General features: G+C 31.5%; 1 protein-coding gene across 1 annotated transcript; it reads left to right on the top strand.

Moving 5' to 3' along the window:
* Positions 1–4430: 4430 nt before the first annotated feature.
* LOC108473967 (probable ADP-ribosylation factor GTPase-activating protein AGD14) lies at positions 4431–10115 on the top strand. Its single transcript, XM_017775806.2, has 13 exons — positions 4431–4825; positions 5369–5430; positions 5945–6032; positions 6118–6179; positions 6263–6359; positions 6460–6912; positions 7547–8221; positions 8386–8496; positions 8574–8690; positions 8792–8878; positions 9347–9455; positions 9537–9582; positions 9666–10115. Exons 1-13 carry the CDS (start codon positions 4730–4732, stop codon positions 9718–9720), a joined length of 2058 nt encoding a protein of 685 aa, XP_017631295.1. The 5' UTR covers positions 4431–4729; the 3' UTR covers positions 9721–10115.
* Positions 10116–12186: the final 2071 nt, after the last annotated feature.

Raw genomic sequence — 12186 nt, 5'->3', positions numbered from 1 at the left:
AAATAATAATAAAATTTAAAAAATCAAAAAATCAAAAAGGAAAAAAAAGAAGAAAAAATAAGTACTAATAAAGTTGCACTTGGGGACTAAAGGAGGAAATAATTAAGGTGTCTTAGTAGGTTTGGTAATTTACCTAAATGGCATAACTCAAATCGATCTTAATTTTGTGTGAAATAATTGGAATACTTTTTCTGTTTTACTTAAAGCAAGCTTAGAGGTCTCTTTATTTTTCATATGCGTTTTAACTAATTTTATGAAACTTTGGAGTGGTATTTCTTTATGGCGTAATCTAGCTTTCACAATAATAGGAACCATACTTGAGGGCAAGCATGGGCTAAGTAGGGGAATTTGATAATACTCTAAAATGACGTGTTTTTATATATTAATCATGTGTTTATTTTGAGCTTGAGCCTACTAATTTGAGCTATTTATGTCTTTTTATCTTTTAGGGACTAAATTGGAGGTGAAAAGTAAATTCAAGGAAAAAGCGTCAATTTGGAGATTAAATGGGCCAATATGCAACGTGGGACAAATATGGTGCCAAAAGTGCGAACATGGAAGGCACAAGGACTTAAAAGCAAATAGAAGAGATTTTATTTTGGAAGACTCTATTTTCTTTTATTCTATTAGGATAATTAATATTAAGATAATTATTAGGATTATTCAAATTTAGGATTTTATTTTAATTATCTTTGTTTATCTTTAATTAAATGTATTTATCTTTTAGAATTTAAGTTCAATTAGACTATCTCCCTAGCACTATAAATAGGGGGTGAAGTGACTCTATTTGGGGCATCTTTTTCTGTAAACACTCTCCCCCAAAAGTCTTTTGTTCTTTCATATTTCTTTTCAATAAAATTTCTTTTTCTATATTTTTATTTATTTGCTTTCCTTCCATTATCATGAGGCACTAAAAAACCCTTCTAGCCAAAAGTTGTCAATATTTCCCCAAAAAGGGTTCTTGAGGCCTAGAATCCGCATTTAGCCTTCTCGCCAAGTATTCATCGTTTCTCAAGACTACTGGTGACGCTCCGTCCATGGCCCTTAAGTAAGCTTTTCAAAGATATGCAAAGGCGGCCGCTTTGTATGTTTTGGAAGGATTGCATAGTCGGTTCGTTAACTTATCGTCGAGGTTGGCGAGCCGAAGAGACAAAATGGCGTGGGATTCGCCATTGAGAAGCGTTGATCTAGCATAGATTACTGGCTAGAGTTAGGTTCCCTAAAAACCGTAAGTCTAATCTTTGGAGCTGGTGGTCGTAGGCGTCCTCTTCCACTATAACTGGCTTACTCGAGTCGAGAAGGATCATCCAAAAGCCAATGATTGAGCCCAAGGCGGAATGAGACAACCGGAGGCTGGAACTTTCCCATAAGAATTTCTTTTCTCTTAAAACTCTCTCTATTATTTTTATTATTTTCGTAATAATAATTTCAGTAAACTTTAAATTCTGTTTTTATTTTATTTTCACTTCCAAAATCAATTCTTAAATTCTGTTTTTTTATTTTTTTTCCAGGAACGCAGGTTTTCTTGGGCACGATTCTGCCTAGGATTTCGAGAGACAAGCATTCGTATAATCCAGTCCCTGAGGATTCGACTCTACTTCCCCTTTACTATTTCTTTTTCATTATTTTACAGGGAATAGGATATTTTTGGTGCTCTCAACGACTGCATCAATATGTTAGCGTAATAATATAATTTTAAGTAAATAAATTTAGATTTAAAATTAAATTATTATGGAAGAGGATAAATGTAATTTTTTAATATAAATATATGAAATAATTTGGGGATAAATCTCAAAACTATACATGAACTTTGGTCTAATGTGCAATTTTATATATAAAATTTTGGTTTGTATCCAATTCTCACAAATTATTAATATAGTATCATTTTATGTTAATATATTGCATACACATATAATTATATTTATCCAATATAAATATAAATTGATGTACTTTATTTCTTTAAATGTGTATGATTTAACCACAATCAAAGTTTCATGTATAATTTTGAATCAAAATCAAAATTTCATCTATATAATTGCACCAAATCAAAGTTTATTTATCAAATTGCACATTGAATCAAAGTTACTATATAATTTTGAAATTTATCCCAATATTTTAAGACCTATATAATAAAATAATGTAAAAAATTAAAACAAATAGTTATGCCGCCATCAAGATTATATATACATGACACAAAAACAAATATGCTAAACTCTTACATAAAATGAATCATTACTATGTCAAATTTTATTTAAATTTATAGTACTTTGAAGAGAAATATAATGTAAATATACATATTAAATGAATATGAGAAATTATGTAAAATACAAGATGAATATAAATGTTGAGTGTAGTGGTAAAGCACATTATATTTTTAAAGAATAAATACTAATTCAAATATTATTAAAAGGATAGTCACGTGCCTCAAACATAAACAATAAAACGAATATATTGAATAATTATGATAAACTATATAAAATATATTATAACATGTAAGTAATGTAAACATGACATACATATACAATATGCCAATATATATAATTAATTTTTAATGTGTAAAAAATATATAAATTTAAAAAATATTCCTGTAGAGAATAAAGAAGAAGAAAAGGAAACAATAAGTATATTAAGTAGGTAGCATGATAAAGGCAGCAACTTTGGTACCTACCTGGTTGACCATTAAAATCATCGAGTTTAGGGATGACGACCCATTTTAGATAAGTTTTACTTTTGATAATCTAAAATTTTAAGGATTGGTTTTATAATTTTTAAAAATTTCTTTTTATTATAATTTGGTATGGTCTAGTTTTAAAAATTTCTTTTTATTATGATAAGGTGGTTTTAATGGGTGGCTAAATTAGTTTGAGTTAGGGAAATGAATAAAGTTTGTCGAGTTATTAGGATTTGAGTCAAATTTGATTTTTATAATTTGGATATAAAAATTTTAAATAACAATTGAAAAATATTTTAACATAATTTGATTAAATTTCTAAATTAACTCAAATAAATTTAATAAGATTTAAATTTTATTTCACTCATTTTAATTTGAAAAAATTTAAATTAATTTTTATTAATAAATTAACTTATTAAATTAATTAATTTATTTTTTTCATTTAATCCATGCGTACCCTTAAACTAACTAAGCCATATATGAACTAACAAAACACTTGTATTAAAATCAAAGATTCCATTAAGACCTAATTAGAAATTCAGTTCCTCTTTTCATTTAACTTGACCTAAATTCACGTATTTTAAAAGAATATATATTTTAATATTAAAATATTAAACGTTTGATGAAATTTAAGTTTCACTTATAATATATATTGGGGATTGTTCCTATAATCACTGAAATAATAAAAGTGGAAAAAAACGAATATAATTATTTTACGTAAAAAAAAACTCTTTCAAAGAAAATAAAAACCACGGACAAATGAGGCTTCGGCTTAACATTAATGGAGTAAACAAAACAAGAGTATAATGAGAACACAAAAACCCAAACCCCGAATACAAAGTTCACACCCAAAGCTCTCACAAAAGGGATTTCATAAAATTCTCTCAAAATCTCACCAAAACTCCATATGTAATTACATTTTGTCACCCTCAAAGAAGAGCCATTATTGATTCGCGTGTCAAAACAAAGATACAATGACCCCTTTAAATAGAGAGAGAGAGAGAGAGAAAGGAAGAAGGGCTAAAATGACTAAAATATCACTGAAGTAATCAGAGTTCAACTAAGAGATGAAGAAGTCCTGCTTGGAGTCTAAAACGCAACTACATTAGGTGAGATATCGTCGCGACATCATGAATCTCCTCTTCATGACATCGCCCCTGCTCCTACCTCAAGAGATCTTTGCTCGTCCCGATGACCCTCGTCACGACGTTGCCGCTTGCTCGTCGTGACATCATGCTTGGAGTCTAAAACACAGCTACATTAGGTGAGATATCGTTGCGACGTCATGACTCTCCTCTTCGTGACGTCGCCCCTACTCCTACTTCAAGAGATCTTTGCTTGTCCCCTGATGACCCTCGTCACGATGTTGCCGCTTGTTCGTCGTGACATCATGCGTCTGTTAAACGTCCGATAAATGCCAGTTACACCCCACAATATAAATGAAAAAAAATTATGTAGGCATATTTAAGATTAAGTCTTATTATAGTTTTTAGATTTATTGTGAGTTTTTTGTAAATATTTTATAAAAATATAAAAGATAAAAAATATTTTTAGTAATATTTGTTAATTTGTAAAAATAATACGCTTTTAATTATTGATATTTTATTCACTCATTACATGAATGAGATTTAAAAAAAATATATATATATATTTATATATATATATATAGAATATTTTACATATAAAGGAATTAGAATTGTTAAAATTAAGATAGATGGACTAAATTTGAAAGAAATGTGTACTAGAAGGACTACTTAGAGAAGATGATCAATGAAGAAATAACCATTTTTATTTTTTGTTTTCCCTTAAATTAATTATCACTGCTGAGTGCTGACTAAAACAAAGACTTTCCTTTTCTTGTAACAAAAAAATTCCCTCGAAAGGCCAAAACCCGAAACCTCTAAATTTCTCAATTTTCTTTCATTTCTGCTTTCATACAAGTTTATTTCGAGCCAAAAGTTACAAATTCCTACTGGGTTTTTTATAAAATTTGAAACTTTTAGGGTTCTTTGAGGCTTTTGTTAATTTTGGAAGATCAAAAATTATCTCTTTTCAGCGATGGGAAGTAGAAAAGAAGAAGAAAGAAACGAGAAGATAATACGAGGTCTCATGAAACTGCCTCCAAATCGTCGTTGCATTAACTGTAACAGTTTGGTAATTTTTTTTTCAAACTTCTCTTCCTATTTTTTAGATTAAAAAAAGCTTTTGGATTGTGGGTTTCTGTAGTTAAGGTCGGCTAGTGATGCTGGCAAAATATGGTAAAGTGGAAAAAATGGTTTCTTTTTTTTAAAACTCTCTTGGAAGTATTGGTTTTAGCAAATGGGTAATATAATTAAGCTTGAAAAGAAGAATAGGAGAAAAGAAAATGAGATAGATTTGAGGTTATTAAAAAGGGTTTTTGTAATTGGGTTTTCCTTTTCTTGATTGTTTTGTAATTAGTTTAACTACCGTTTTTATAGCCAACGTTTGTTTGGAGGCTAGGAAATTGAAAAAGGAAAAAATAAAGATGATGGATTTGGGGTTTAGAAATGGTTTTTGAAATTTGGGTTTTCTTGATTTCTTGAATGCAATGCATCTTTCAATAGTGATTTTGAAGATGGATTTAGATTAGCTTTTTATTTATGTTTTAATGCAAAGGGTTTTCTTTTTTCAAGTATCCCTTATTTCTTTGATATTAATTTGTGGTTATTGTTGCAGGGTCCTCAGTATGTTTGCACAAATTTCTGGACTTTCATTTGTATGACATGCAGTGGGATTCAGTGAGTATTTTGTTTTAGTTATTTCAGTATCTACTATCTTGACTTGGAAATTATTTCACTTTGCAAACCTTTGCGTATTTGGAAGTATTTAACTTCGGCAATGCTATGTTACTCGAACTCGGGTGTGAATGTCAAATATGGTATGTATCCAACACGGATAAGTTTTCCGAGGTTTTCCATATTTTTGGAGGATCCTTCATATCCCCCTATCCTTTTATTGGACATGAGTGTTGGACACGGGTACTTGAGATGAAGAATAGGGGCAACATAAGATCGATGCCTTATGATTTCTGAAATTTAAAGGTTTTTGCAGCTTTAGTTATTGCTTATGTGATGATTTTAAATTTCATTAACTGAAAGGAGTAAATGCATCATTCTTTTCCTATTTGATCCTTGATAATTCATTTCTATTTACTTTGCGTGATTATGTTGGAGTGACACGTCACCACATATCGAGCCTTTCAAATCTTTACCCTTTTTTTTGTCTTTTGCTGGATTCATTTGTGTATTGTAGTCGTGAGTTCACTCATCGCGTAAAGTCTGTATCAATGTCAAAGTTCACTAAACAGGAAGTTGAAGCGCTTCAGAATGGTGGGAATCAGGTTTGAACTACTGTTACATTTGTTTTTATCTAAGCAAGATTGTGATGCTTATTATAATACCTTTTTTTTTTTTTACTTTTTTTAGCGTGCACGAGATATTTATCTTAAGGATTGGGACCTGCAGAGGCAAAGATTGCCGGACAGCAGGTTCAAAATATGTGATTTCTCACTTAAAGTTCTAGGCTTGTTCTTGATAGGTGTGGGATTTTCTAATAACTCTCTCTTTGCAGCAATGCTGATAAAATCCGAGAGTTTATAAAGAATGTATATGTGGACAGAAAATATGCTGGAGGAAAATCATCCGACAAGCCTCCTAGAGACATGCAGGTAATTTCTTTTGATATTAGGGTTTTTGAGTTTTTTTTAGTACACCTTTCTAGATCCTGAGCAGTTGTTTAAATGTGGGATTCTTAAATGAATTTGACAGAGCCATAGAAACCATGAAGATGAAGTAAGACGTGCCAGTTCTTATCATTCTTATTCTCAAAGTCCACCATATGATTATCAATATGAGGATCGGCGTTATGGTAAACAAGTTGCTGCTGCACTTTCTAGGAAGCCTGGTTCAGATCGAGGACACTATGTGGGGAAAGTTTCTAGTTTTGTCTACAGCCCTGGTCGCTTAAGTGATCAAATGTTTGAGGACAGGTTTGCAAATGAGGGATCTGCTCCTAGGGTTTCAGACTACTCTGTATCTAGTGGAGGTGATCCATTCGCATCTGGTACAGGGTCACCGAATTACCGGAAGGACATTGGATTTAGCAGCCCAACTTTTCAACCTCCAAGAGATGTTTTAAGTGAAGATACACATCATCAAATGATCAATCCTTCTCTGGACCCAAGTTCCCAAAACAATGGTGGAGGGATTCCACCCCGACAGGTCATATATCTCATACTTTTAATTAGTGAGAAGTTTCTTTTCAAGTCCTTCACTACATCTCAAAATATATGATATTTGAAGTATTGTTATGGGAACACCATGCTGATTTTGATGTAATCTAGTGGGAAAGTTCCATATGGTGATTATAAACATCAAGAAAAGAGCTCAACCTTCATGATAAATCATATAGCTCATAACATATCTAAAAATATTGCAGTTGAGCCTCCTGTTCTTTCCATCATTTCATTCAAAATTCAGACATGATGCATGCTTGGTTTATAGTGAGTTGCTACCTATGAATGCACGATGCATATACAAAGACCTATAAGTATATTCTTATTTGAGAGATAATATTGGTGTTTCTTGTAAGTAGCAATGTTATTTTTGCTTACTTTTTGATTGGTGGAATATGAATCTAGCTAATGTTCTTAATGTGTGTTATTAAAAGAGCGCTAATACAGGTTGGCATGACCATAATGTTACCGAATGTGTGAAATGCAAGTGTTTTCAAGAAAAAACTGTTTTTCTGTGTTTGCAGTAGTAATACATGCATTATCATTTGCAATCTCAACACTACTTTTATATCTTAAATCATCTCGTCATAAGCTAACATCAGAACTCATCTTTTATCTAGAGAACTAAATCCATTGAAAGTTATGGGTCATTTGATGGCAATGCCATGCCTGTCAAGTCATGTAGTTCAGGCATTGGAATTGGACCTGATGTTGTCTCTGAACGTGAACAAATTGATCAGTTCGATCATACTAAAACATCTACTATTATGCAATCATCTGTTCCTGTGAATTATGGTGCCCTGGATCTCTTTAATACACCTGAGGCTTCTGCTTCTCCACCACTAGATTTTTTTCAGTTACCTGCAACATCATCAGAATCTTCCAAAGATTTATTTCAACCTACAGCTGTATCTTCAATGCCACCTGGGGATTTATATAAACCTCCCTCATCTACTCCATCTATAGACTTGTTTGCTGAGATTGCCGAGCAGCACCCCGCTACAAGTTTTGATGGAAAATCACCTGAGTTACCTGTACCTAAAAATGAAGGATGGGCAACATTTGATACTCCTCAGCCTGCAGCATCTGATCCAGTATCCAAAAATCTTTTACCTGCTGTGATGCCCAGTGATGAAGATTTGTCAGTGAAGTTTGACCAACAGTCATCCATAAACACAACCATGCAGTGGTCACCTTTTGAAAATTTTAGTGCTTTTGGGGATTCTTCAGCAACGTCTACTAAATGGCAAGATGGACATGAGGTTCAAGCCCCCCCTGTTGCAACTGGCACTCAGGTAAGCCATTTCACATGCAGTTTTGTGAAGAATAAGAAAGAGATGCTTTAAGCATGCATTTATTCAACGGCTTTATTGCTTGGTCTACATATGGTTACGGTTTGAAATATAAAATTTTCTCTCCTGTCAATTGCATGCTCAAGTGACCCTTTGTCTTTGAACAGTCATGGAATGCTTTTAATGATTCGGTTGAATCACTTCCTCTTGAACCTCAAGTAGTAGCATACGAACATATGGCCACCACTGATGAACATTTGGGCTTAGCAGTTTCAGAGGTTTGCTACTTTTATTTCTAATTATGCCAAAAAGTTCACATTTCTTGTATTTATGTTTAAAATATCTATTCTTGCAGAACCATGATAATTATGGCATCCAAACTGCTGACTCCCATATTGGTTTTCCTGCTGCTACTCTACCATCAGAGAATGGCATAGCACCATTATATGCTCCATCGATGAACCCACTTCCGGTTTGTTCTTTTAACTTACTGGTTCTTTTGTTCTTTATATTATATGGATTCTTATTGAGCTCTTCTTTAATCTAATTTAGGTTCTAAACTTAATTTTGCAGGGAGAGAAAGAGACACAAGCTGCTGATCTTAAACCAACCAACCCATTTGATCTTCCTTTTGATTCTGAATTGGAACAAAGTGATATGGTATATCATACACGTGTGTTTTCTTTAACATAATATATCACACATGTTGATCATTCAATATCTTTATTCTTAGTTTTTTTTTTTTTCTCTCTCTAAAACTGGTTAATCTTTCGCTGCAGTTAAAGATGTCTGTTTTTACCTTTTTGCACTTGTCCTATGGAGATGGATTATTTGATTTGTTTACCATTTCTTTCAATGGAATATTTACTCTGATTTTATATTCGTTATTGCATACTTTTGTTCACTTTGTGTTTGGTTGGTTTTGCTGAGAAGTTACCCTTTTTCAAGGCCAAAGGTTACGGGGGAGATAGAGATGACATAATCTTTGAGCCTTGCTTTCAATGCTAATTATGGTTTTCAAGATCGATGGTTTTTGTAGGGAGAAGAGATAATCTTTTGTTTTTATCTTATGCGGCTGATGTAATATTTATTCTAATCAATTTCTTACTGGTTTATGGCATACCGCAGTTCTTCGATATGAGTTCATTACAAAGCACACTTCCTAATGCTCAGTTGCCTTCCACCTTTCTTGGTGTATCGCAACCATGGCTTCCTCAGAATCCCACACCACCACAAGGTAGGTAGTTAATGTTGTCTTCTTGGAAGAAGAGCCATAATTATTAATTTCATACTTGGCTAATGGTTGTTATTTCTACAGGTGGATTAGTCTACATGTCAGGCCAAACACCAAGTTCGCAATTACCGTAAGTTGTTTTATTATGTTATAGGCAACTTCACATTGTCAATACAATATTCATACGATCATATGCAACTTCTATATTAACAGGAATGTCCCAGCTCAAGGTCCTGTTGCTTCCATCGGAGGAAATCCTTTCGCGTAGAAACTACTTAGCAACAATAGCTTTTTTTAGTACATTTTCAGTCTGGGTAGTTTCCTGGTTGCCAAAATATAATCAATCTTTCAGTGCGTACATTAGAACTAATTCTACCGTGAAGTGATTCCAATTTTTTTTTCCTTGGCGAAAAATAATACCATTGTGGAGGCTGAAAATTCGGTTTAGTGTTTTGTGTCTTAAAGGCCTCATGCTTGTATGTGATTCACTTGTTAGAAGCACCCAGGAAAGGGTTGTAGGGGGAGATAGGCTTTGGTTTAATGGTGCTTAGGGTGGCAAAGATAGTATAATGGTATTGTAATTGTTTGCAACTTTCTATTTTGACTGTTTCACTAGCAAAATTGGAGAGGTTTTTAGCAATCTTGAACCGGTTTTTGCTTGAATCCTTCTACAGGTTATGCATACTTGCTTTTACTTTTATTGAGTACTTGAATTTTTGTGTTCTTTTTTTGCTTTGATATTAGACTGCAAAAATTGAAGTAATCTGATGTGCGGTGTTCTTGAAACACTAAACCGACTCCTTAATGTCTCAATTGATGATCTGATTGATATTTTCTGCTTTGTAAAAAGCATTGTTTTCAATGGGGTTTTTAGATTTAACCAGGTTTATTTATGAAAATTTTAAATATATATTAAAAATAATTTAGAGAGAAATTATTGGGGGTTAAAAATTGAGCAGTTTAAATTTAAAGGATTTTTTACTAGTTGAATTTGAAAATGAATAATTAAGGATAATTAATGTCGTCATTATACATGGTTTTAATTGATACAATAATAATATTTACGTATTTTCTTAATTTAATCTTACTTCTAAAAAATTAGTCTCAACATTTAAGACAGTTTTTATGAGCTAAATTTATTAAATTATAATCAATTTGGCAAAATGTATAAATTATGAGAGTTAAATGTGTTTTATACTGAAAATTGATGAAAATATTAATGCTGTAATTAATTGTTCACTTTCAAAATTGACAATAATTAAACTACTTTGATTTTGTTGAGAGAGACTAATTTACTCAATATTGAAATTGAGAGTAGTAGAAAGGTCATTTTACCTATTGTTTATAGTCAGTCATAGATGTCTATATTATATTAAATAACATTATTTCAAACCACTAATCAATTAATCAGAGTGGCGCAGCGGAAGCGTGGTGGGCCCATAACCCACAGGTCCCAGGATCGAAACCTGGCTCTGATATCCAGAGAAGGCTTCCTTTGAAATTTTTCATTTCAATTTTTTATGGGCCGGGTCGGATCACAAGAGTGGGCTATCCATATATATTCTTTGTTATGGGCCAAGTGTAATGATTAGCTTTCTAATACACTCAACTCGTGAAATAGTTCTACTTCTCACTTTAGTTCCTCCACTATAGTTAATTTTATAATTTAATTCCTAATTTACTATAAAAAAATTTTATAATATTCTTAGTTGCTCTAAATTGAAAACCATCGTTAATTTTTGTTATGAAAATGGTGTGATTTATAATAATAATAGTAAAAAGCCTTCAACATTCTATTAATATGTAATTTGTTATTATTTAAATATGATTGATTAAATTTTCACATGGTCTTAGATTATTTGACAAAATAACAAGTTCATGTTATTGCTTTAATCTTAGCAACTAAAGGTGCTATGAATTTGGATTTTATAAAATGGAGAAATCAAATTATTTAAAATATAAGCGAAAAAAATTATTCCAAAAACTAAAAGGGTTAAATCTTAAATTTAATATAGTAGATGGACTAAAATCATAATTAAAATAAAAATTTAAAATTGTATAAATCATATCAGAAAAATAAAAAATATTAAATTAACTAAATTAAGTTAATACTCAATGTTGAGACCTAAATACCGTATTAGAAGTTGTCCAGTTTGTATAACTATGTCTACAAGCCAACGTTGGGATTTAAGGCGGAATACGAGGTTGAGGTGATACCGACAGGCAATGATTTTATCAAAGATAAATAAATCTTGAATTGATATCAATTTCGAATTTAAATCTTATCAATAAAATATGTTAAAATTAAAATAATGCATTACAATGGATCTAATATGCATGATTTTAAGAGATTGCACTATCTCTAAAGCAGTAATAGAACATAACAATGTCCCACATGAACTGTTCTAAATTAATGTCTTTTTGCATAGCTTCATAATTACAACATAACAAATTATTGGCATTTCTGTACTTGACAAAAAAAAATTGTCTGGAAAATTGAAGCATGATGATTTAAATCAATCCTTGTAATGAAAAATTGCCAGCCTGTTAGAACTAATGTTTTGTAATTCCATTTCCCTTGCTACAAAGACATCAGAAAAGTGATAGATACACAATATATGAATCTACTTATACCATATTTATTTTTTTCTGATTTTTAAAAATATTTGTGTTTATTATTGTGTCCGATATATATATATATATATATGGGTATGAATATAAAAGTATGATACTT

The sequence above is a fragment of the Gossypium arboreum genome, chromosome 11, assembly GCF_025698485.1.
Source record: "Gossypium arboreum isolate Shixiya-1 chromosome 11, ASM2569848v2, whole genome shotgun sequence".
Classification (NCBI taxonomy): Eukaryota; Viridiplantae; Streptophyta; class Magnoliopsida; order Malvales; family Malvaceae; genus Gossypium; species Gossypium arboreum.
Note: the sequence above shows the minus strand (reverse complement) of the source record. Positions and strands in the feature narration are given on the sequence as shown.

Bases quoted from the DNA above. Each gene is read 5' to 3' on its own strand.
- LOC108473967 (XM_017775806.2), top strand. From the start codon at position 4,730: ATGGGAAGTAGAAAAGAAGAAGAAAGAAACGAGAAGATAATACGAGGT. The intron at 4,826-5,368 runs GTAATTTTTTTT...TTATTGTTGCAG, and splicing joins GCATTAACTGTAACAGTTTG to GGTCCTCAGTATGTTTGCAC. The intron at 8,879-9,346 runs GTATATCATACA...GGCATACCGCAG, and splicing joins AATTGGAACAAAGTGATATG to TTCTTCGATATGAGTTCATT.